General features: G+C 43.5%; 4 protein-coding genes across 5 annotated transcripts; 2 read left to right on the top strand and 2 right to left on the bottom strand.

The window, feature by feature from the left end:
* Positions 1 to 595: 595 nt before the first annotated feature.
* LOC124471931 lies at positions 596 to 6,248 on the top strand. The gene is made up of 6 exons (XM_047026600.1): positions 596 to 835; positions 1,345 to 2,112; positions 2,321 to 2,425; positions 2,845 to 2,906; positions 3,246 to 3,506; positions 4,100 to 6,248. Exons 2-6 carry the CDS (start codon positions 1,353 to 1,355, stop codon positions 4,136 to 4,138), a joined length of 1,227 nt encoding a protein of 408 aa, XP_046882556.1. The 5' UTR covers positions 596 to 835; positions 1,345 to 1,352; the 3' UTR covers positions 4,139 to 6,248.
* Positions 6,249 to 6,362: 114 nt separating this feature from the next.
* rplp2 (ribosomal protein, large P2) lies at positions 6,363 to 8,505 on the bottom strand. Of its 2 annotated transcripts, none has more exons than XM_047026610.1 (5): positions 8,399 to 8,505; positions 7,488 to 7,611; positions 7,345 to 7,380; positions 7,092 to 7,184; positions 6,363 to 6,829 (listed from the first exon to the last, which is right to left on the bottom strand). In XM_047026610.1, exons 2-5 carry the CDS (start codon positions 7,608 to 7,610, stop codon positions 6,692 to 6,694), a joined length of 390 nt encoding a protein of 129 aa, XP_046882566.1. In that variant the 5' UTR covers position 7,611; positions 8,399 to 8,505; the 3' UTR covers positions 6,363 to 6,691. The 2 variants fall into 2 exon arrangements, with proteins under 2 accessions (XP_046882566.1, XP_046882567.1); XM_047026611.1 differs by having other exon boundaries at positions 6,704 to 6,829; positions 7,332 to 7,380.
* A 539-nt stretch (positions 8,506 to 9,044) lies between these two features.
* Positions 9,045 to 14,759, bottom strand: LOC124471943 (adenosine receptor A1). Its single transcript, XM_047026613.1, has 3 exons — positions 13,960 to 14,759; positions 9,671 to 12,433; positions 9,045 to 9,554 (listed from the first exon to the last, which is right to left on the bottom strand). The coding sequence occupies exons 1-2, from the start codon at positions 14,313 to 14,315 to the stop codon at positions 11,791 to 11,793; spliced, it is 999 nt and encodes a 332-aa protein (XP_046882569.1). The 5' UTR covers positions 14,316 to 14,759; the 3' UTR covers positions 9,045 to 9,554; positions 9,671 to 11,790.
* A 5,851-nt stretch (positions 14,760 to 20,610) lies between these two features.
* On the top strand, positions 20,611 to 23,491 carry LOC124471933 (adenosine receptor A1-like). Its single transcript, XM_047026602.1, has 2 exons — positions 20,611 to 21,585; positions 22,488 to 23,491. Exons 1-2 carry the CDS (start codon positions 21,254 to 21,256, stop codon positions 23,158 to 23,160), a joined length of 1,005 nt encoding a protein of 334 aa, XP_046882558.1. The 5' UTR covers positions 20,611 to 21,253; the 3' UTR covers positions 23,161 to 23,491.
* Positions 23,492 to 23,563: the final 72 nt, after the last annotated feature.

Genomic DNA, 23,563 nt, shown 5'->3' on the forward strand with positions numbered 1-23,563 from the left:
TATGAGTGAGATAAGAGCCGTATAATCTGTAATGATGAGCCAGGAAAGCCATCAGGAGTGCAGAACCTGATCTGTGTTCTGTCTGTGTTTCAGCTGGGACTGTAACTCACTGTGACTTCACACCGCGTAGATTTAACATGTTATATCAGCAGAATGTATTATTTTCAAATGTTAATCTAAAGATTGACTATGGCAAATCCCATGATAATCGTCATTTTTTTCTAACCCATTACACCCTCACCACCCTCGCCAACACCCACACATTTAATTCATAATTTCCCATTCACTGTTGTATTGAACTAAACATGTAAGTTTTATTGCAGTGTTGTATATAGGCCTCATGGAAAACTAATTTCGTTTTATGCCCTCCCTATTGAAACCCACCGATAGAGTTAGGCCTACTAAAGTTGGAGATAGCAGGCCAAATATTAGCTGTCTGTATTGCAATGTAATCTGCAGCGATACTGTTATCGGTAAAAGGTAACATCAAATGGAAGTCTTTCTCTGAAACCACCTATTGTAAATCCATGGATATGTCACCGACCGACTAAGCGAAACCATAAACAAGCGAACACGGAAGAAGCAAATTCCTCTAATTCCCCTAGTGTAACGTCGGTCCGTCGGGCATTTAGCAGATGCACGTAGGTGTTGTTGGTTACCTGCCCGACTATGCCACCCCCCTATATTCGCAAACACAGGTGATAGGTTTCAGGTGAAAAACTAGGTGGAGACTGGAGACATGTCCCTACATGGACAAAGAAAGAGCTAAGTTTTCTTACGTAAGTTATAGAGTAGAGCTCCACTCCAACAGCCGTCGAAAAGCACGCGATTTAAGGTGGGTTTATGTAGTTAATCGGTAACAGTCATTATATTACCGCGTACGCTAAAATTTTAAAACAGATGTTGTAGCCCAATTTACACTTAATCTCTGGCGTCGATGTTCTGTAATTGTGTTAGACTACTCGTCTATTTTCGGACATGTAGAATGGGCAGTAAACTTAGCATACAAAATCGCATTTCCTTGCTCATACAAGTCGCGTAAATGTTTTCCAGGCTTTGCATTAGTAAGCCTAACTTTACGAGGTACTCATTGAGATTCAAACTCACCGAGACATTGTAGCAGGTAAATAATAAAACTTGTGGACAGGCTGCATAGTGTACGACCGGTATAAGTAGCCTCGTGATGTTCAGGCATAGCCCACAATGTGAGAGCCTCGCGCAAGATGCAACATGACACAGCCTAATGCTTATGCGCGCGTCACTGAACGTCATTTTTTACAAGTAGTTTAGGTAGGCCTGTGTCAATTAAAATGTAATCTGTGATTTTCTTGTTTTAATCTACAGTTTATATCATGGAGCAAACAGACAGGCTGCATAACAGTCAGCTGATTTACGTTAGCCGGAAAGACGCTACTCGGCTTCTGGAGGTGTACGTGAAGCGTAGCATCAGCCTGAACGATGGCACAGCACCTAGACACAGAGAAAAACTAAATAACTGGACTTCGATTAGAAACAGAAAAGTCCGCCGATATTCCAGTGATTCCTCCATCATTTTGAGCTTGCCTGATGAACCGAAGGCCTTGGTTGAAGCCCCGGTCACCCTCTCCAACCAGTCAGTGGACCAGGAGAAGAAGAAACCACGCAAGATGCGCAAGAAGGACACGCTGAAGAAACTGATGTCTTTTACAGACAAAAGGATTAGCAGACAACCCAGTGAAACCATCCAGTTCAGCACACACGACGACGCAGTTTTCAAACCGGAGGCCGTTGACGAAGTTCCCTTTGCGCAGCCTAATAAATCGGCGGACACGGAGAAGCCACGGAAAGCGGCCAAGAAGAGCAAGAAGAAACACTCGTTATGGAAAAGTTTTGTGGGTTTCTTCACAGGGAAGGATGCCCAGCAAAAAGAGGACACGGCGCCCAGCCCCGACGCCCTAGCTAATCCAACACCGCTACTGGAGATGCCTTCGCCCACAGGTGGATTATGCCTGCCTCTGCCCCATCCCGGTACTTCCACATCCACCAGAAGAAGAAAATCAAAAAAACGGTCTTTCAAGAAAAGGCTCTCGTTTAGAAGATCGTTTCGGAAAGATGACATCACCAACATTGAATGTAAGTTGGAGACCAAGTGATATTGAAAGTTATATGTCCTTCTGAAACAACTGTGAATTTAGCCTACTTGTTATTGCATGTATTAACAACAAAACATTAAGACGTTTGAATAATCAAACTGTCACTACTTTCTTTAAATTCTCAATTGAGTATTGATCAATTGTTTATCAGTCAATCAACTGATTAATTTATATCTTCTTGTATGCAGCTGTTGCCAGTTTGGTACCTCCTGATTCCTACTATGAGAACGTGACAGACGAACTGGAGAAGATTGTACAAGAAGTCCAAGACACAGACGAGAAGCTTACAAATGGTGAACAGAACAAAACAACTTCTTTAGCTTATTGTATTTTGTTTACCAGATTTTGTTTTTCATAATTAAAAATGTTGGTCCAGTTAGTCATGGTTGTGAGAATTAGTGAGAATTCTCACAATAAATGTGAGAATTTGCAGTTCGGAAGTTGTGGTGGTAGTGTTGTCAACTTGACTGAAATGTGAAAATTTCCTGCCAAGTGTGGCTTCAGTTTCCTCATGTCCCCGCTCCTACTGCTTCTAAATCTGCCAAAAAACTAAAAACAAGAACACACTAACCCAACCTGACAAGTCAACCCGTTGACATTAGACATTTAATTGACACGTTAGACGCAAACAAAACAAAAATCCCCAACATAATGAGACAAACAGCTGGCTCACGAATGGCTGCTGATTAACAGTCTTGTTTTCTGTTTTCAGAGGATGTTATTGACAGAATCATTGCTCTGATGAAGCACGAAGGGGATGCCATAGATAACAAGGTCAGTGCTCTCCTGCATGTACCACCAAACACATAATTCATGACCACAGTTTATACTGATACTGGACACTGCATGGTATTAATCCAGGATGAACACATCTTCTAAATTTAAACAAATAATCTCTAGTTGTCTGTAATACAGTATGGTTGCTAATTGCCTTCTGACTTACTTTAGTAGAAATTCAGATTTGGAACCAGGGAGGATATAGGTTTTCCAAAAAATGGAGGAAATAGATGAGGAGAAACCAAAATTCCAACCTATCTGTACTTTAAACCTGAACTTGTGAGGGAACTTGAAAAATGTAGCTAAACTTGAAATCCGAACCTTTTCTTCCTGCAGCTGAAGGAAAACCCCTCCATCAGCCCTTTCTTCCAGACCATGTCGTACAGCTCTTTCCAGCTCCTGGCTGACAGCTACGTAGACACAGAGAGCCCCAGCGTGCCTGGCCAGCGCCCCGTCCCCCACACTGCCCCGGAGCTGGTCAAGCTGGCCTTTACCCTGGACTTCACTGCCCGGGTGGCCAGCCTCTCCAGACACTCCAACCACATCATGGGCCTGGGTACCCGCTACCTAGATGAGCGTTTCTCCTACACCATGCAGGTGGGTGTCAACACACCGGAGGGAGGGAGGGAGGAACAAACTAAGGAAGGAAGGAAGAGAGAGAGAGACAGAGAAACAGAGAGGGGGGGGGGGGGGTCTGTGTCTGTAGTCCTGCTGTTAACTGCCAGCCTGCACGTGTTCCTGCTGTAAGTAATCTCTGATCTTAACATGACTGGATGGGTGAAAGGGTGGTCAGCTCCCTGACCCAGCTGTTTGGACCCATCTTGTTAGATTAGCAGTTTCTTTAAGAAGTGAGAGAAGAGCTTTATTGTTTTTGTGCGGCAAGGATAGCTTGACAAGGAATCCTGTCTACAGCTGTTATGTTGAATTCCTCTGTGCTTGTCAACTGTTAAATGAAATGGAACATCAGGTGCCTAAAATCGACTGGCTTCAGTTACAGAGAAGGTTCAAATCCCCCTCAGCTATAGAACTTCACATACCGTACAGAATGTTTTGCCAATCCAGTTTTTCCTTTAAGCAAGGCACATCGTACAGCAACACGTAGACACGAAACAGAAAAATATCTTGTTGCATGAAAAAGGTTATTGAAATTATTAATTGTTCATTAAACAGGCTTATTATACTTTTTGCAGGCTATCCCAGATCATGCAGTGATAAGCGATTGTGAGTGAGGACGTATAAATGAAGATCAACTGTCGGATTGGGCCTCTACACCCTCTAATGGAACTATGTGTGAACTCTGAAAACCCAAACCATGACGACGACCTTTGAACGTAAACTGAGATATAACGCTCCGGTCAATCAACAGAATATTTCCCAGTTATGAAGTCACGGGTTTACTTCATGTAAAGTAGAGAGCTTACTGTCAATTCACCTGTAATCCCCCTGTAAAGAATAGACTGTAAATAATGACACATTTAAGATGGCTCAATAGAGACTTTACAGACTGCCTCAATCAGCGAACCCTGTTAGAGGACCTATATGTATCCACCATGAATGGACTGGATGGGTTTACAGTGAATACATTTGACAGCCCTTATCAGTACACTAACTTCACATAAGCCAGTTAAGAAAAAGCTATAAATGTGTATGTGTAGCCTTTTTAATATTTAGTATTTAAATGTACTTAATGTTGTTGAAATCAACTCAATCCGGTCACCCTTTGACATGAAACTGGATTAAAATGTAAAATAAATATAAATAGTATGTGTAGTAAAACAAGATGTGCATGCAGGCATGCACATATTGTTTGTAAAAATGTATGGTTTCTATTTTTGCTACTTTTATTAAATGTCCTTAATTTATTTGGTCCCTGTACCCCCTCATTGCTACCACTTCCTCTGCCTCTACCCCTTCCTCTACCTCTGCCTCTACCTCTGCTTATACCCCTTCCTCTGGGTCTGTCTGTACCCCTTCCTCTGCCTCTACCCCTTCCTCTATCTCAGCCTGTACCTCTTTCTCTGCCCGTATCCCTTCTTCTGACAGGTTCTCATCCTCTTCCTCCTCTTCCTCCCTACACATGAATGTCAGAGGTGCTTCTTGATGGATCACTACCTCCTGTATCCAGGTCTCTCAGGTTGGTGAAGGGGGCCGGGCTTCTAGGCTGGAAGTCCACCCCCAGGCTAGGGTCAGAGAGGAGGCTCCAGGGGTGAGAGAGGCTGGCCTCTATCTGGGGGGGCTGTAGAGGAAGAGGCTGGAGGTGGGGGCTGAGACACTGGACAGAAGAGTAGTCTCTCAGCTCAGTCTGCAGATGAGGAGGCGGGGTGTGTGGGAGGAACATGCCTCTAGAAATCTCTGAAACGGACAAGCCTCAACAAGGAAAACACATCCGTTTGGAGAGTGAAGTGTTTAACCCTTGTGCTGCCTTCGGGTCACAATGACCCGACCACAATGATCCAAAGGTTCACAACGACCCATCGTTGTGCTGCGACAACTTTAACCAATACATCAGCCAATTTCTTTTAACGTTCGTGTTGTGGGGGGTGTGAGACAGCCCGACGAATAAAAGAAAATGCTAAACTTTATTTTTGTATGAGGTGAAGTTGTCGCTGCACGTGGGGGGGGTCACAATGACCCGAAGATAACAAGGGTTAATACACTCTGAACAAAAATATAAGCGCAACCCTAACATGCAAGATTTTGTTAACAGCTCATTTAACTGAAATTGATGGCAAATATGTTGTTGCATATTGTTGTTCAGTGTAGAAACCCGACCTAGAACCTGTTCTTAATATTCCATTGAAACTCAGTTGGAACCTAGCCAATGAAGTCATTGTGAAAACCACATGACTTGCATGTGAAGTCTAACAAAACATTTTTTTACGTTGACACGTGATTTTTTTGCAGTGACGTCAGTCAAGACAGTAATTGTACCTTAGCTGTAAGACTAATCAACCTTCCTTCACAAGAAAAGGAGAACTTAGCAATTACCAAACTCAGTTGCCAGTTCCGTAGAAATATGCCAGCTATAACCACAGACTTTCTTGCCACTAGCATTTGCATGCTACGTCAGGTAACATTCATTGCTCGGCAGTATCACTGCCTTCCCTCCGGTGTTTACCTTGTACTCTGACAACCACTTCTCACAAACACTGCTTTAATCTGCCAAGCCACAGAAAAGTTAACACTTCGATGGCACAGGTCGCTTCTTTACTGAGGAAGTTGAACTACTCGACCCTGTTAAATAAGATGAAATCTCATCAATCCAGATGACGATAGTAGAAGGTTGTTTGCAAGATGGGTCAGATCCATGAGAAAGGGAGATGCTAAAAATATTATCAACATATACAATCAACAACCATGTGTCTAATTTAGAAGGAATTGTGCAGAGGGGTAAGTTGTTAGTGCTTGTATAAGGATATGATTTGTTCTACAAAGCAAACCATTACTGGTCAGCCAAATTGAAGAAATGTATTCCATATTGCCGCAACAAGCAGCAAGAAGTGACTTAAAGTGTCTATGACTAAACAGTGCTGTTTAAGACTTGATTGATAAAAAGATGATGATTCATGGGCAAAGCTTAGTTTGAGTGAAGAGCAAGAGGTTCCATATCTAAATCCCCCCCATACATGCCATTGGATAAAAACATCAGTGAATTAAAAAGATTAATAAAAGCATTATCAGCAGAATTACTGTCTTGACAGCTGGTAATAGGAACAGAAATCAGTTAGCCTGTCCTCAATTCTGCTCACCTTGTAAAACATTTGGATTTAAACTGAAATGATTCAAAACAAGGGTTGTGTGTAAACCTTTTCAATTTGTATTGCTTTCTTAGTGGATGAAAAATTAATCAAAGAGTCCAAAGCCCATATCTTCATCAGATTCTTCAGATTCCTCCTTCTTTTCCTCCTTTTTCTCTTCCGCTGAAGAGAAGGAAATAAATCTCATCAGTGCAACATTCAACATTCGAATATAAATCACCCCTTGCTGGTTGCTACAGTGTGTACGGTCGCACAAGGTTAACAAACTTGTCAACGTAATTTCTAACAATTTTCTACCGCTTGTTTTTGCAGAAAACTCAAAAACCAAAGGAAAATAGACTAATGAACTAAAAGCCTTGCAGTGAATCCTGTTAAGTACACTATGAGCCAAGCTGACTATGTATGAAGGAGGGGAAGAGCTTACCAGCAGCAGGCGTTGCCACGGCAGCCCCTCCACTAGCAGCAGCAGGAGCTGCAACAGCGCCACCTGCTGGCATGGAGGCCAACTTAGAGAGGCCTGTGGAAGGAGAAGATAATTACAATTTATTGGGAAGCAATGAGGCTAAAGTAAATATGTCACAGTAGTGCATTTATAAAAAGCACCAAAACAATGATGAATTCACCGCCATAAAGTTGGTCTAATATATTTGTATAAAAACTGTACCAGAATTCATTACTTCATTGATGTCTTTCCCGTTCAATTCAGTGATGACCTGATGAGACAAATCAACATCCACTTTAACACATCCAATAAACCTGGGCTGGCTACACACACACACACAACTTTAACTCAACACACATTCCTGTATGGTGGAGTTACCTTATCCAGGCGCACATCCTCAGCCTCGATGCCCACGCTCCCCAGGATGGTCTTGATGTCCTTAGATGAAGGGCTGGTGTTGCCACCAAGCACTGCCAGAAGGTAAGCGGCCACGTAACGCATTCTGGGAGAAAGAGATATTGGGGGGAGGGGGGCAATGTGATTTGTTAAGCCAGTGACAGGCGGAAAACACGCGGAAGTGTCTATGGTAATACAGGTAACATACCTAAAGAAAAGACTTACAAGTATGGTTTCATTTATGTAATAGTTTAACTCTTTACGTATTATTCCCTCTACTGCAGTTATTTATCAATTACATTGAGGACACCGCAAAACCGTTTTGTCGACTGATTCGTTGAACTAAACTCATTGCTATAAACTGTTTAATGCAACGCTTTATATCGATTTGGGAAGACGGATTGTGAAACCGCGGTGTTACTTTTGACGTCTCTAGATAAGTAAAAAAAAAAAATATATATATCGATTATTTATTGTGACCACAGCACTAATAGGCAGTACATCATGGAATAGGAAAAATACATTTACGTTGTGTGGGTACGCACACGAAATGCTTGGAGCTAGCCAGCTCTAACACGTAGCCTAGCTGGCGAAAACTGTCTGCCACCCCAATGACGTTTACTGGTGGGTTTCGCTCGTTATTTGCTTACGAAAACAAAATGATGAGACGAATGGAAGAAGACTCGCCAGATAATCCTAAATGAGGCCTACTAGTAGTACATTTATCCAAGAATGGCGTCTCCCGCCTATGCAGCTCTGCGCATTAGTGATCTTTCTTATTAACCTTCATAAATTTTCAGATTTACTATAATAATGACCGAAATCCGAATCATTAGAACATGTGTAATCACTTAATGCAAGTTAAGCAAACATTAACTATTTAAAATACTCACTTTAAGTCTAAAGAGACACGAAACGTCGGTCACGCTGAAATGTCCAGAAGAAGAGAGAATGCTGTGACCCGGAAGTTAAAAGAACCTCTCTTCATGCGGTCACATTATTGGTCCGTATTTAGCATTGTCCGTAGTCCGTCATTGTTGCCCTTTCTCAGATAAGTTTAAAGAAATGTTTTTATTTTGCCATGATAAAATAAAACACATATTAATATCTACCGATAGTTATTGCTAAATATATATCTATATGGGCAAAATTATTTTCAAAGCATATCCATTTGTTTTCTAAAGAAGATTTGGAGCAAATGTGTTTTTTATTTCATATTGCTAAAGTTATTTTGAAGGCAAGAAGCTACTTATTAATGAGACCCTGTTCATACAATTTATCTCTGGTTATTCAATTAGTCACAATGATGATAAAAAAAAGTAAATAACAACCGATATAGCTTTATGAAGGAAAGACTAGTTGAAAACAACCATTGGCCTAAAAGCTATCAAGAATCCAGATCACACATACATACCACAGATACCATGAATTGTGCCTCAGTCAGGTTTATTAGAATAATTCCCTTAAAGTCGAAGGTTAAGATATAAGGTTCAAATATATTTGATTACAATCAAGTTTATTTTTATTATTATTATTTTTCAACAATACTGAGAGAAAATAAAAAATGTCAATATAAACAATACATTGCAAAGTACCAAACACTGACCAAATAACTGCTTAACTGGTGATGGTGGTGGTGGGCATTGCATTGTCCCAGCTTCCGTAAGGCCTACAGTTCATTCAACTCCTCATCCTTCTCCTGGGTAAGAAGCCAGGACAGAATGTCGAACACAAACTCCACGATCTTATCCACGTTTGTCACGTACCAAAACTTGTACACACACTCCACTAGCAGCACCAGCAGGAACAGGACGACAAAGGCCATGAAACCTCGGTCCAGGAAGTACCCTAATTTCTCTGAGGTGCTCTTTTGCTCCCAGGGAAGGGCTTGTCTCATCTCACTGTATTGCCCAAAGTGATATAAGGCCCCCTCCTGAGTGTCGACCTCCTCTGGCGGAGCCTCTACCTCGTCCTCCCTCTCCTCCGCTCCATCCCCCTCCGCCATCTCTTCCAGACTTCTTCTGACAGCTGATTGACAAATCTTGGTGCCTTAAATTGTCAACGACGCCGACGGAGGATGGTAAAAAAGGAAAACTATCGTTAGCAACTCAATCAAATTGAAATGTTTGGTGGTCTTTTATGATAAATAGGATGATAAATCTTACCGGTTAGTGAATCCTTTCCAGGCAGATGGTGCGGTAGCCTACACTATGGGACTCCTGCACCCTGTAAGCTCCCTAGCAGATTAATGTGTCTGGTTACTGGCTAAAATAGGCTATCAATTTCAATTCAACGTCTGCAAAGTAATTTTTTTTGTAAAACGAAAACGTGACTAATCAGCCTGTCCAGGTGTCAGTGTTGTCCTGTGTTGAACAGAAGCGTTGGCCCAGTGGTAGCCCGAGGGCAGCGTGGACGAGAAGGTGGTAGACAAAGGTAGGGCTTTAAGTGGCCTGCTGATTAGTACACCTTGCTAAGCCGATGAAGGGGACTATCACACACACTCAGCACTTTGGAATCCCTCTGTGAAGTTAGACAGAAAGCCATGCTCAATGTAACAGATGGGAGGAGATGAAGTACGTGACTGAGTCAATATAAGAGAGTGGAGGAGAGATGCAGATGGAGGGGGATAGACAAAGAGAGATGGAGAGAGAGGAGAGCTTACAAGTGTAGCTTACAAGAGAGCCATTTTGGGTCAATAGGATCAACACCACGGTATGTCAGTGGGTCACTTTAACTAGTCTTCTTACGAGCCTCGACAAAAGTCCACTAGCCTACATCTGATTTACACTTTGCTGTGTTATTCAATTAGGCTACTAAATGTGTAGTGAATGTGTTTTCCACTATTATGCTGTGCATGTTGTTTTCATAATTTAAAGATATTTCCAGTTTTTCTGTATTTTCAAAGATGATGATCAGGCTGGAATTGTTTTGGTTTTTCTTCATGTTCACTCTATGAATATCAATTTGCATCTTAGATCAGTTAACAGAAACTAGCCGCAGGGAAGTCGTATTGATGACTAAGCACAACTGACAAAAGCCTTGAAAAACCTCTCTATTCATCACCATGGCATTCAGCACGCCCTTTAACCAGCAAAAAAATGCCTGGAAGCCCTTTTACAATCCTGTCACACCAAAAAAAAAATACGGCTCCAAGAACAAGCTAAAGATTTATTAGCTAGCCTCCATCTGTCTGACCTTTTTATCCGGCATGTTCGTTTGTGTACATGGTTTTGTTTAGGTATTTATACGGTCTTGAACCGACTACCGTCTTAAAGCTGTACTTGGTAGGCCTACTGTTGTCGCCCAAGGCAATTGGCTGGAAGAGGGTTGCTGGAACATAATTGGCTGGAAAAATGTGAGATTTACTCCTCCAGCACTAAACTGCCTGTTTTGATAAACATCTCTCAATGGGCTTCATTAGCTAACACTATATGTTTATAGAGGACATTTTTATTTTTATACTGGAAAAAAAACTGGAAAATATCTTAACTTAACTATGCCTTTAAACGATTGTCTATGTGTAGCGTGCCTCTGATGTAATATAGCCTAATTTTACCGCATCAATGTCGATCTAGAGCCAATCCTTAAAGAAAATCCTAAACCATCACCTTTTCAAAAATATAAACCACGGCAGCTGTATAAAGAGGAACAAGTATATTTTCCTTTGTACATCGCAGCCAACATGTTTCAAATGGATGTTTAAGCACAAGAATCCAGGGAACAATTTAACCGATTTTTTTTCTCCATAACACATCCCACTTGAAGAAGGCATTCATGTTTGACTGATGTATAATTGTTTGCGTGTTTGTGTGTAATGAAGTCTGCCATCGGAAGGGCAATAGCATGATTCAATGTGAATTACTACTCAGCACAATAAATATGAACGTTTCTCCACACGTGTTGGCTCTGTTGTGGTGTATTTGTACGAGCTACAGATGCCCTGCTTCCCAGCCCGGTCGAATGTGTGAATGAGACGCAGATGAACTCATTAAATTAAGTCAGAGCAGTCCATTGTCGTTCACAGATGAATCGTCAGATCTTAATATACTGGTCACGATGTCCCGTGTGTCAGAATATTGATGTGCAAGAACTCCACACAATCCCCAGTCCCATCATTCATCTGCGGGGAGCGATAAATCAGCTCACTGGGAAGGGGCACACAGAGATAAAAAAAAAAAAATGTATTTGTTTAGCAGACTCTTTCATCCCAAAACGTACAGGGGGACATTTGAATCTGCAACTTCTTGACCTGCAGTCAAATGCTCTAACCACCGAGCTACAGAAGTCATCCCTTAAAGTTGGCGGCTGATTTCTCCATGAGCGCCGGCGGATTGGTGGGGCAGGGACTGGCCTCTGCGGTCTTGCACAGCATGCAGCGGCGCGCAATCTGGATCAGCGTGGCTCGGAACCGTTGGATCCTGAAGGCGTAGACCAACGGGTTGAGGGCGGAGTTGACGTGCGACATGAAGATCCCAACGTACACGGCCATCTTGGGCATGTTGCATTCTGGGCAAAAGAACGTGACGCAGTTCATGATGTGCAGCGGGAGCCAGCAGATGGCGAACAGAGCGACCACCAACGCCAGAGACTTGGCCAGTTTCAGCTCCTTGTGGTAGTACTTGCTGGTGTCGCAGGTGGCTTCGGCTCGAAGGTTTAGCTGGCGACGGATGGCCCTGAAGATCTCTGCATAGAGGCCGATCATGACACTCAGCGGGACCACCACCCAGCCGAAGAAGTTGAAGTACACCATGTAGTCCATGCGCATGACGTTGGTGAACTGGCAGACGATGTGGCCGCTGGCGCTAAGGTTACCCAGGGGCTCCTGGTTGTGCCAGCCCAGCATGGGCACTAGGCCGGTGAGGGCAGAGAGCAGCCAGCACAGACACACTGCCACCCAGGCCCTCGTCTGTGTCACGATGATGCTGTACCTGGGCGAAAGGTTTTAAAGGTTAGGAACTGTTCATTTGGTAGACGTTTTTCATCCAAAGCAAGGAGCAGAGAAAGGGATTTGTAACTGCTACCCAGTGATTTGCAGTCAGATGTTCTACCTCTGAGTTATGTATACCTGGGATACATCATGTATACTGTGGTACATATCTTAGGTCAAAGGTTGAAGGTTAGACCTTTCTTTCGAGCTGGAGAGCTAGACCTTCAGGGAGGGGACAGGAGTGGCAGATGAGGTTAAAGAAACAGTAGATCTCTTCTTGCTACAGAAAGAAGATCAAATCATAATCGGAGGGTGAGCCCGATTTTCGTTTCAAGGGGGGTCCTGACTGAAATTTGGAGAATCATAGAATTAGCCTGAGGTTGTAATGAAGCTTTCCTCTATAAGGTTAAGGTTGCATAATTTGCGGTGCATAGTTATAAAGGGGACCTTAAATCGATTATAATGAAACCAAGACATAATATGAAAACAACTTTTTTGACTGCAGTCCCACAATTTAGTTGTGTCTATAGAAGAATAGTTGGGAGGTAACCTTTCATTTTGTAACAGACATGATAGAAATCTTTCTTAAACAGCAGAAACGGTCTTCCCCTGCTGTCTTGGTGTTCCTGATCTGGAACTGCTGTCTGCTGACTTGGTCATGACAGAACGTAACCCTGGACGACAGCCAACAACGCCTACAAACCGGCCTTAAAATTCTGTCAACTGAGCTGACAGGAACATTTTAATTCACTTAAAAGCCTTCGATGTCCTGGACCTTGATTTGCATCTAGCTGGCCAGAGATATAGACTGCAGCTCACAGTCAGACTTTGAGAAATTCAACAAGGGATACACTGACTGCCTTGGAATCACTTTAATACTAGACTTGTTAGTTAGTTTCCTCCAGGATCACAATGACTCTTATTGAGTGACTTGTTGCTCTTTTAGGTTAGATATAATTAAGTTAAGTCTTGTACTCGCTGTGAAATATTTTACTGTTGATTGTTCTTCTACAGGTACAGTCCTGCACTTTTGTGGTTCATGTTGTTTAATTTGTAACTTGTATAACTGCATGCTCTTATGGGTCTTCCCTTTGGCACTTGTTTAGCTTTTCACAATGTATGCTTCATGTTTTGGCTACTTGCAATGTTTGGGACTATCCCGTTGTTGCTCTCTCTTGGAAGTCGCTTTGGATAAAAGCGTCTGCTAAATGAATAAATGTAAATGTAAATGTAATACTAACTGTTTCCGATTACAAAAAGTTTTAACTTGGTTCAACTGAAGCGGAAAAGGTCCTTAGCGTGTGGATTAATTTGGAATAACATCAATCTACATCTCACTGGAATTGTAATTGATTGTGGGAAGAGTACAGCCTTGGAAAACAAACTAGTCATTCTATTAAATCAGTTGCCTAACAACTTTCTAATTCAATCTCTGGTTGGGAGAGTCCTCTTTAAAGTGGACGGAAATGTTGGCAATATAATTTTGATGTGTTGGTGGAGGCCAAGGGCCGAGTTATGATAGCTCACCTGGTGGGAATCTTGACCCTGAGGAAGCGGTCGATGGCGATGGCCAGCAGGGACAGGATGGAGCTCTGAGTGATGATGAGGATGAGGCAGGAGAGGAAGAGGCAGGTGTAGAACTGGGTCCTGAGTCCCAGGCTGACCACCACTGCCAGCGGGATGACCAGGGCTCCCACAGCGATGTCGGCCACAGCCAGAGACACGATGAAGCAGAAGGTGGTGTCACGCAGGGCCCGGTTCACACACACCACCAGGACCACCAGAACGTTCCCGACAACTGACGCCAGGGCGATGGCCGTCTCGATGGAGATGTACATCAGGTCCACATGCTCACGAAGCTCAATTCCAGGAGAGGATGACATTTTGGATGACAAATCTCTCTAAAATGTCTTCCTTTACTGTCTTTGAAATCTCCCTCTCATGTATTTAAAATAGTTATTAAACAGGTTTGAAATCTTCCTCGATGTCTTCCTTAAAAGGGTTTACAATCTCTGCTAAAATCTCCCTTCCTTTTCCCCCCACAGCCTCTGTTCTGCGCTTCCAGATCGTCCGACCAGCTCCTTCTTTAGCTGGAGTTTGCGCTATGAGAGCAGCATGGTGTCCTTGTCCAGTTATCTCAGCGAGTTTCCAAGTCATTAAAATGTCTGGTTTTCCTCGCGCTGAAGCACTGAATGACTCCCGTATCGCTGGAGAGATCTGGAGAGATGAGCCTCCTGCATATCCATGAGCTCCAGTCCACACTGACTGCATTCTGCTGCTCTGCTCTCCCCCTGTCCATTTCTCCCTCCTCCATCACGCTGTCTGTCTCCCCCTCTCCTTATCTCTCTTACCATCTCTCCATCCTTTTATCACTCACACTCTCTCTCTCTCTCTACCTCCCTCTCTCTCTCTCTCACTGTCAATTTGGAGACAAAAATCATAAATCTAGAAGGCGGGACATTGTTGTTACTCCCCAGCACATAAGCAAGTGCCTTACAGTTAAGGTGTGTGAGTGTTTATGAGAGAGAGAGAGAGAGAGAGAGAGGGAGAGAGGGAGAGAGGGAGGGAAAGGAGGGAGGGAGGGAGGGAGGGAGGGAGGGAGGGAGGGAGGGAGGGAGGGAGGGAGGGAGGGAGGGAGGGAGGGAGGGAGGGAGGGAGGGAGAGAGAGACAGAGAGAGAGAGAGAGAGAGAGAGAGAGAGCGAGAGAGAGAGAGGGAGAGAGAGAGAGCGAGAGAGAGAAAGGGTACATGAGGTCTGTCAGGCTGTACTGCAATTTGGATGTTTTGGCAAAATCTCGACAATGGCACTCAAGCTAAAAGGACATTAACTGGAAGTGGGAGACAAACTGTTTTTATTTCTCTGTGACTCACATAAAATGTTGTGCTGTCTGAGCATGGACATTGACCCCCACCCACCCACCCACACACACACACCCATCACACCCCACCCACACACACACACCCATCACACCCCACCCACACACACACACCCATCACACCCCACCCACACACACACACCCATCACACCCCACCCACACACACACACCCATCACACCCCACCCACACACACACACCCATCACACCCCACCCACACACACACACCCATCCTTCCTATCCCCTATACACACTTTGCTGCAACATCCAGATATTACAAAGCTTGCTTGTGTGAACTACTGTCCAGTCAACAGAGTCCAACATACCGAAGTTACAAGTCCCAAAAGTCCTGGCAAATTCCAAAGCTTTATATAAAGTATCACAAAAAATGCAGTGTATTGTGCTTTGTGCCGGAGTGCTGTGATGCCGTGGTTAAAAAAGTGTAAATCCCGGTCTACCAAAACATTCAACATGCTCCCAATAGCCAAAAACCCTTATTATCCATATAAAGAATTACAACCTAAAGGACACACTGAAAATTTGAACCAAAAATATCAACTAAAATAACGTTGGAGAACCAATGAAATGGTTCCTACGGCGTGGATAGTGTGGATCAATCTATATTTGGACTGTGAATGAACTATTGATTGACCATAGGCTATCCTACCTATAGCCTTGCTCGTAAAGGTGAATCATGAAAAGGCCCATATACGTCATCTCGACCGTGACTGGACGTGTTCCTAATCTCCGGGCAAAAAATAAATCTCTGGACAAGCTTTCACCGCAAACATAGATTTCTCCTTTGTCACAATGCATCAGTACCGTGGGACGTGGGAGTAATTGCAGTTAAGGCCTATGTGAATTATCATTCACATGTGATTTGAGATTAGCAGGAAGGTACATTAGGCTTTGTTAATGTTTCAATTCATCATTATTATGTCATTAACTTGTGGGAGAATTAGGACTGTGCCGAATCAGGTTTTGAACCCAAGTCATCACTTCAACATGGTTTGAAAGAATGTAACAAAAAAACACTTATTATCTTTTCTGACACAAGCTTCAAAAAGAGATGCTGAAGTTACAGAACCTAGCCTTGACAACAGAGTTTCAAACTCAGGATTCTTCCACTGATCACTTCTACTATCAAACCAAGAAGAACTGTTTGGCTTCTTCTGATCAGTTGTAAACCACCTCTTTCACAGAATCTAAAAAATAGAATTACCTCCATATATATATATATCACCAATTTAGTATAACGGCATCAGTTAAAAAAAATAAAAACATTTGTATTAATTAGATTTCCTTCTGTGCAGAGATGCGAAGCCTAGGAGAGCATTGCAAAAACCTGGTAGGACGCCCAAAACTTTTAATTACTCTAAGAACTCTGCATTTAATACGACAATATCCATTTGAGGATCAAGACTTGCCTGGCTGGCTCTATAACAGATGCATAATGAATCAATCCATGCGATGGACCTCAATCCATTAAGGGGAGAACAAGCTGACCCGCCTGCCCGTAAACGCAGTCACTTTATTCTCTCTCTCTCTCTCTCTCTCTCTCTCTCTCTCTCTCTCTCTCTCTCTCTCTCTCTCTCTCTCTCTCTCTCTCTCTCTCTCTCCCCTGTCTCTCCCTCTGTCTCTCTCTCTCCTCTCCCCCCCCACTCCTCTCTCTCACTCTCTCTCTCCCTCTGTCTCTCCCTTTGTCTCTCTCTCTCCTCTCCCCCACTCCTCTCTCTCACTGTCTCTCTCCCTCTGTCTCTCCTCTCTACTCCACTCCCCCCCACCCCACCCCCTCTCCCTCGGTTTCTCTCTCTCCTCTCCCCCCCACTCCTCACTCCTCTCCCTCTGTCTCTCCCTCTGTCTCTCTCTCCTCTCCCCCCCCTCTCTCGCTCTTACTCTCTCTCTCTGAGGTAAAAGCGATGACTCAGGACATCAGTTTTGGGACACTGCCTCCAGATTCAGAGTGTACTCTGCTCGTTAGCGTGTGTCAGTGAACAGACAATAACTCTTGTTTATGATCCGTATCCTCCTCCCTCAGCCTCCGCTGCTACCTGCCCATCGCAGATGGGTCCTGATGTCACCCAGCACTGGAACAGCACTTCAGCTGGCTACGGCAGGCCTCTGGGAGCAGTGACCGTTACAACTAAAGTTAAGTCCCCTGGAAATATGTGAGTTGTGATGCTGTGTTTCTTGAATCTGTCTGTGACATTTCGCTGATCGGTTTTAAGTGTGATGTGAGTGATGACCTGGGCAACGAGAAATTGGCGAGTAGGCCATTCTAGACTTGTAGCCTGAGTATTTAACAAAACACTATGGATTCATAAAAATATAGTTTTTTGAGTGCTGTCAAAATCTGTTAAATACCAATGTGCAGAAACCTCCAGAGGTATGAAGGCACCCCTAAGGACTAACACCATTACAAATAGAACTAATGAATTAGATTACGTCTGCGCAGAGATCCGCTAGGCAGGGAGCCACCAGGAAAATGCACCAGGACAATGTGAGTATACCAAAAGCTACTTATTACCATTTCCAGTTAACAGACCCATCCAGGCATCCTCCCCAAACTAGAGAACTTCCCGTCATGCTGCAGAACCGCCTACCTCGTCAGAAGCCTCGGTGCTACTCGGCAGCGTGGGCTTGTTTTCCGTGGTGCCGCTAAGGGGGCCCTCACTGGCCCCTCTCACTGAAAGATATTAACATGTTAAAATTCCTGAAATCCAGTTCCAGTGATTTTGGTGTGCCACTCCAAGATTTTTTTTGTGCCCCGTAGCCCCCCCCCCACCCCACCCACCTTTATAAACATTTTCTGGGGGGGCATTGTTTTCAAATGAGGGTGGGACAGGATGAGGGCATTAAATATGATTTTCTTAATAAAAAGTAGGGGGGACAGATTTGCTGTTTTCAAAAAGTGGGTGGTACATGTCCCACCAATGTATAATGGAACCTACGACATAGTGCTCTCTCCCAGGCATCCTCTGCTTAAGGGAGATGGGAGAGGATTATTTCTGCCTGGCCAGCACACCACCAAGCTGACAACCCATAACGGTGACGGATGTGCAAATAGAGATCGTAAAAGATAATGAGTCCTCATGTGTTGTGGTTATGGGGGACGGCCCTGAATAGTTGTGTGGGGAGAGGGTCCAGCTGAGGTGTGTGGTGGAACAGTATGCACAGGGTACACTTAGGGTCGTGGTGGTCATGGGAATTTACTTTTGGGCTTTTATAGGTTATATAAATCATAAAAAAACATTTTTTTGTGTTTACATGTGGCATAGAGTTTTGTATGGCTGGTTGTTGAGAGTTCTCATCTGTTCCAAAAGGGAATCAGACTTTAAATCCATAACAATGTTCTGTAGGGTATGTAAACCTCAGTAGAGATGTGATGTTTGTGGAGGAAGATGACAAAGCAGGCAGGAGAATGGATCTTTTTTTTTGTGTCCTAAATCGTCAGTTTCCAGTTTTTTGGACTGTTTGTGACAGCCAGGTTGCTGTTTCACTTCTTCCTCCTCAGTGAGTCTGCAGCAGAACACTCAGCAATGAGCCCAACACAGGAAGAGAAACTGATGAGCTACCACTTAAGACCCTCAGGGAATTATGGGTAATTGGCTAACCTTCTGAACCCTTGGTTGTACACACTGCAGCACAATTGTAACTAACCATCCGGAGAGTCCCTCAGCTCCACCACAAACTAGCTGAAACCAGAGGATTTACACACGGTCCACTGATCAGAAACACCAACATGATACTGTTTTTATTATTATTATTATTTACAGTTTATATCGATTGCTTTGGTACTATTATCACAAGTATGTGGTAAAACCTCATGACTCTTAGTACAAAACTCACAGCAAACTATCAAAAAGTCGGTTTTGTTTAACTGACTAATTTACTCGACTTCATTATCTTTCACAATCCGTGCTCACAAGACTTTTGATATGCTTTCAATAAACAATATCTGCGACACACTTTTTGGGGGGGATGTTCGGTATAAATTTAAACTAGATTTGGAGGTGAAATAGTTCAACTGTCTTAGCTTCAGTGGTTTTAGTGCCTAGCAGAAGTTTACCCTCTAGTTGCCGACTGATTTCACACTGCAGCAACCACAATTTAGAAAAAAACGTTTCCGTAAAGGTCGAAGAGGATGTCTTCATTGATCACAACTTGATTACATATAATGTAATTGTAGATTCTTTAAATGTTGGGTAATGTAAATGTATTGCCTGATGTGAAAAGTCTTCTGTCTTTTATAGTACTGTGGCACATTACTTTCAGAAAGTCTAAGGGCAACTTGAAACATGTCTCTTGCATAGTTTTTTATTGAATTCACTGGTGTAAAACCACTAAACTGAAAATGTACAATAATTAATGTTGTGTTTTGTTGATTAAACCATATGTATGTTGTCATGTTCACGAGAAAAACATTTTGAATCAATGGTTGTGTGGTGAGAGATAGCCTATATCTAAATGAATACACAATGGAATGTTTTGAACAAAAGACAAAACCCCCGGCCACTGAACCAAGAAAAACAATGCAGAACAAGACATTCAACATCAAAATCATTGGGCCTCATTCTCGAAAATGTTCTGAAGTTTCTTCTGAAATGTTTCTTACGGGCTTCTCAAAAACAACGCAAGAAAAAGACATCCACCAAATTCATGGACGCTTGAAAATGTGTGCCGCAAAAAATTCTGAGCTGTGCTAGTTTTTTTTAAGTTGAAAGCACGTCCTCCTGTTCCTGAATTTGCATACATACACGCCCTGACAGCTCCTTATAATGGCACGCAACAGCAGTGACGTGTGCATTCAGAATCGACACAATTAGGTAAGCAAACAGAACGCAAGTTATGTCCAAGCGAAAAGCAACCAGTGCACAGGTGCATCAGTGCAACATCATGATAATGGCCGGGTTTCCCAGATTCGTTAAGAAGCTCTTAACGCTAAGAAAAGAGCGTTAAGAGCGTTCTTAAGAGCGTTCTAAGAGCGTTCTAGAGCTCCACTGGATCTAACAGTGTGCACACTACAGTAAGGATAATTATTATAATTATTTAAATCCGAGGATGTCTGTTATGGCAAGCCGTTTGATCATTTAACCAATGAATTGTTGATATCCAGAATTCAAATTGTTGATATCCAGAATTGAATTCTTGACATCCAAAATGCAATTCTTGAAATTCTTGGATATCAAGAATTCATTGGTTGATTGGTTCTCATAACTTGATTAAACCTCAAACACAGAGTTTTCTTAAATGCGATTCCTTTGATCCTTGTGGTTTTTTAAGGAATCACATTTGAGACAACTCTGGCCGATTTACGACTGCTATTTCGAGTTCGGAAAGTCTTTTGTAGTTCAGAACAAATCCCAGATGAGAAAACGTTAATGAATGCAAAATATTTTCCAAAATCCAATTCAGAAGAAATTCCTTCTTAAATTCTTATTAACTGCGTTCGAGAATGAGGCCCAATGTATTTTTGAGCTTCAGGGTGCCATTTGTCTATAAAAATCTTTAGTATATGTTTGTTCATAAAGCAGAAAATGATGTCTAAAGTCAGATCTTAGTGTGTCCTGTGTGCTTGGTTCTGTTAAGTTGCAGAAAACATGTTTTCCGAAGTACATTTGAATAGCTTCCGCTGATAGTTTTTGATCTTCATATTGGTCTGCAGTAAAAGGATATCTTTATGTATGACAGTATACTGTACAGTATAATGTATAAATATTCTCCTTCTCACTCAGTGCCATGGTACCTCAGTAAGGTAGATATGATCATCCTCCGTTTGCATATGACGAGGCCTCACATTTATTTAAAACATCAAGCCCAGAGCCTGCCGTGCAGACCGAACATAACAACATCCTCTCGGAAGCCCACAAGACTTCCTCTTAACAGCCACAACTTCTTTAGAACCACGGGTACACGGGTGGTCAGACTCTTCCACCCCGAGAGTTGCCATGACTGCTGCAGGTGTGATCGTCTACATAGTTCTCGAGGTTCTCATCGCCGTCACCTGTTGCTTGGGCAACTTGATGGTGATCTTCGTGGTGTGGTCAAGTAGGACTCTCCGCCAGCCCACCTTCTGCTTCCTGGTGTCTCTGGCGGCGGCAGACCTCCTGGTTGGCGTGGTGGCGATCCCTCTGGCAGTGGTGGTGGACGGCCACGTGTGGACCTCCTTCCAGGACTGCCTCCTCGTCAGCTGTGTGGTCCTCCTGCTGACCCAGGCCTCCACCCTGTCGCTGCTGGCCATCGCCGTGGACCGTTTCCTGCGTGTGATCATCCCCCTCAGGTCTGTGTTCATCCAGCACTCGCTTTTATCACGGTTCTTACCTCCCAAGGCATAACCTCCACTATGCATCGTGTTTAAGTAATAAGCAATCATTCCAGCATCATGGTTGAGAATCAAGATGTGGTTTGATGAGTGTGTCTTGTTATAGTTGGTGGTTGGAAGGACGCTTTTATACAAAGCTATGTACAGTACAGGGAAAAGTTCAAACCTGCAACTTCTTGATCTGTATTTTCATTTGCTCTAATCTCTGTGCTGCCACCCACTCCACTCTCTGTTCTTCTTTCCTGTTTCTTTCTATTTATCTTCAGGAAACACAGCAGCTGCAAACAGAGCAGGGTTCTCAATCCTCACGCATTGACCATGAGATACACACATTTCAGCTCCTTCACACACCACACCTAGCATTTCACACGCTGAGAAGGCAACGAGTTAAGGTTCTCGGGAACCGGATGTTCGTTACTAGGCAACCAACATACAAGCGAACACACTCGTCTTGTGGGGGGGGGGGGGGGGGGGGGGCGTTATCCAAGCTTTTGATAGAACTGGACGACCCTTCAAACTACAATCCCTTGGACTCTCGCCATTCTTATATCTTCCTATGAAACCTTCAGGGGTGTAGAAGACAAATTGCAGATACCACATACTTCTGAATTTTAGATATTAAAAATGCTTTTGATTTTTCTCCCAGCTGGACTTAATTGCTGGACAATAATTTTCTGGCATGGTTTAATACAAATCAAGCCCTTGCAAGTATTTGCAACATTTGCAATCATTAACTGACCCGGGTGTCCTATCTTTATTTGTAGTTACTTCATATCGTGAAGAAACAGACATTACATACTGCATTCATACAGTCGACGAATATGCAGATGTTACAGACGACATTTGACTTGGTTCAACAGGTACAAGAGGATAGTGACCGAGAGGCGATCCTGGATGGTGGTGGCAGCGTGTTGGTGCGTTGCCATTGTTCTAAGCTTCACACCCATGTTTGGCTGGCACAACCAGGAGACTGTCAACTCCACGTCTGTCAACTCCACGTCTGTCAACTCCTCCAGCATCTGCTGCACGTTCGTGGCTGTGATCCCCATGTCCTACCTCGTGTACTTTAGCTTCCTGTTGTGTACCCTCACCCCCCTGCTGATCATGGCTGGCCTGTACTGTTATGTATTCGTTACCATCGCGAATATCTTGAAAGAGAAGGTGGGAGAGAGTCCCCAGATCCCCCTCCGGCCCCAGCCCCGGCCCCAGTCTTACTTCCAGAAGGAGAGGAAGCTAGCAGGCTCCTTGGCTCTGGTTCTGGCTCTCTTCGCGGTCAGCTGGCTCCCTCTGCACATCATGAACTGCGTCGCCTACTGGGGCTCATACGTGCCCGACGAGGCCTTCTACGTGGGCATCCTGCTATCCCACGCCAACTCTTCCATGAACCCCGTGGTGTACGCTCTGAAGATCCCCAAGATCAGGCTGGCCTACCGCCAACTCTGCAGGAGCTGCCTGGCCTGCGTGGAGGAGGCAAACCAAACGAGCCAATCAGAGAACAAGACCAGCAGCAATTCAAACAGTGGAGCCAAATGATGTGGTCCGATCGTGTGGCTAGATATTACAGGGTAGCTTATCGTATGATGGGGAGCTTATTTCCTTATTGTCAACTTCAGTTTCACTTTTGAATGAATGCAAATGAGTGCAAATGGTGTTCCTCGAGGTAGGAAAGGCCGTTGATATGTCATGGAATACAGTATAACATTGTTATGTAGCCCTGTGGGATTTTGGGGTATTGTCATAATCATTGTATTTTAATTTGTTTACTTTATTTGAAATTGTACAATTTATAATGTTAAATATTGTAGCGACCCACGGATTGGTCGCGTGTTAACTCGCGCTGTTGGCGCAAAGGATTGTGGGTGGCGCAATTCACATACTTGTTTCATGTTTGGTTAATGTTGTATGCATGTTTGAGTTGAGTGTTGTTGTTCTGTCA

The sequence above is a fragment of the Hypomesus transpacificus genome, chromosome 9 (assembly GCF_021917145.1).
Source record: "Hypomesus transpacificus isolate Combined female chromosome 9, fHypTra1, whole genome shotgun sequence".
NCBI classification, from domain to species: domain Eukaryota; kingdom Metazoa; phylum Chordata; class Actinopteri; order Osmeriformes; family Osmeridae; genus Hypomesus; species Hypomesus transpacificus.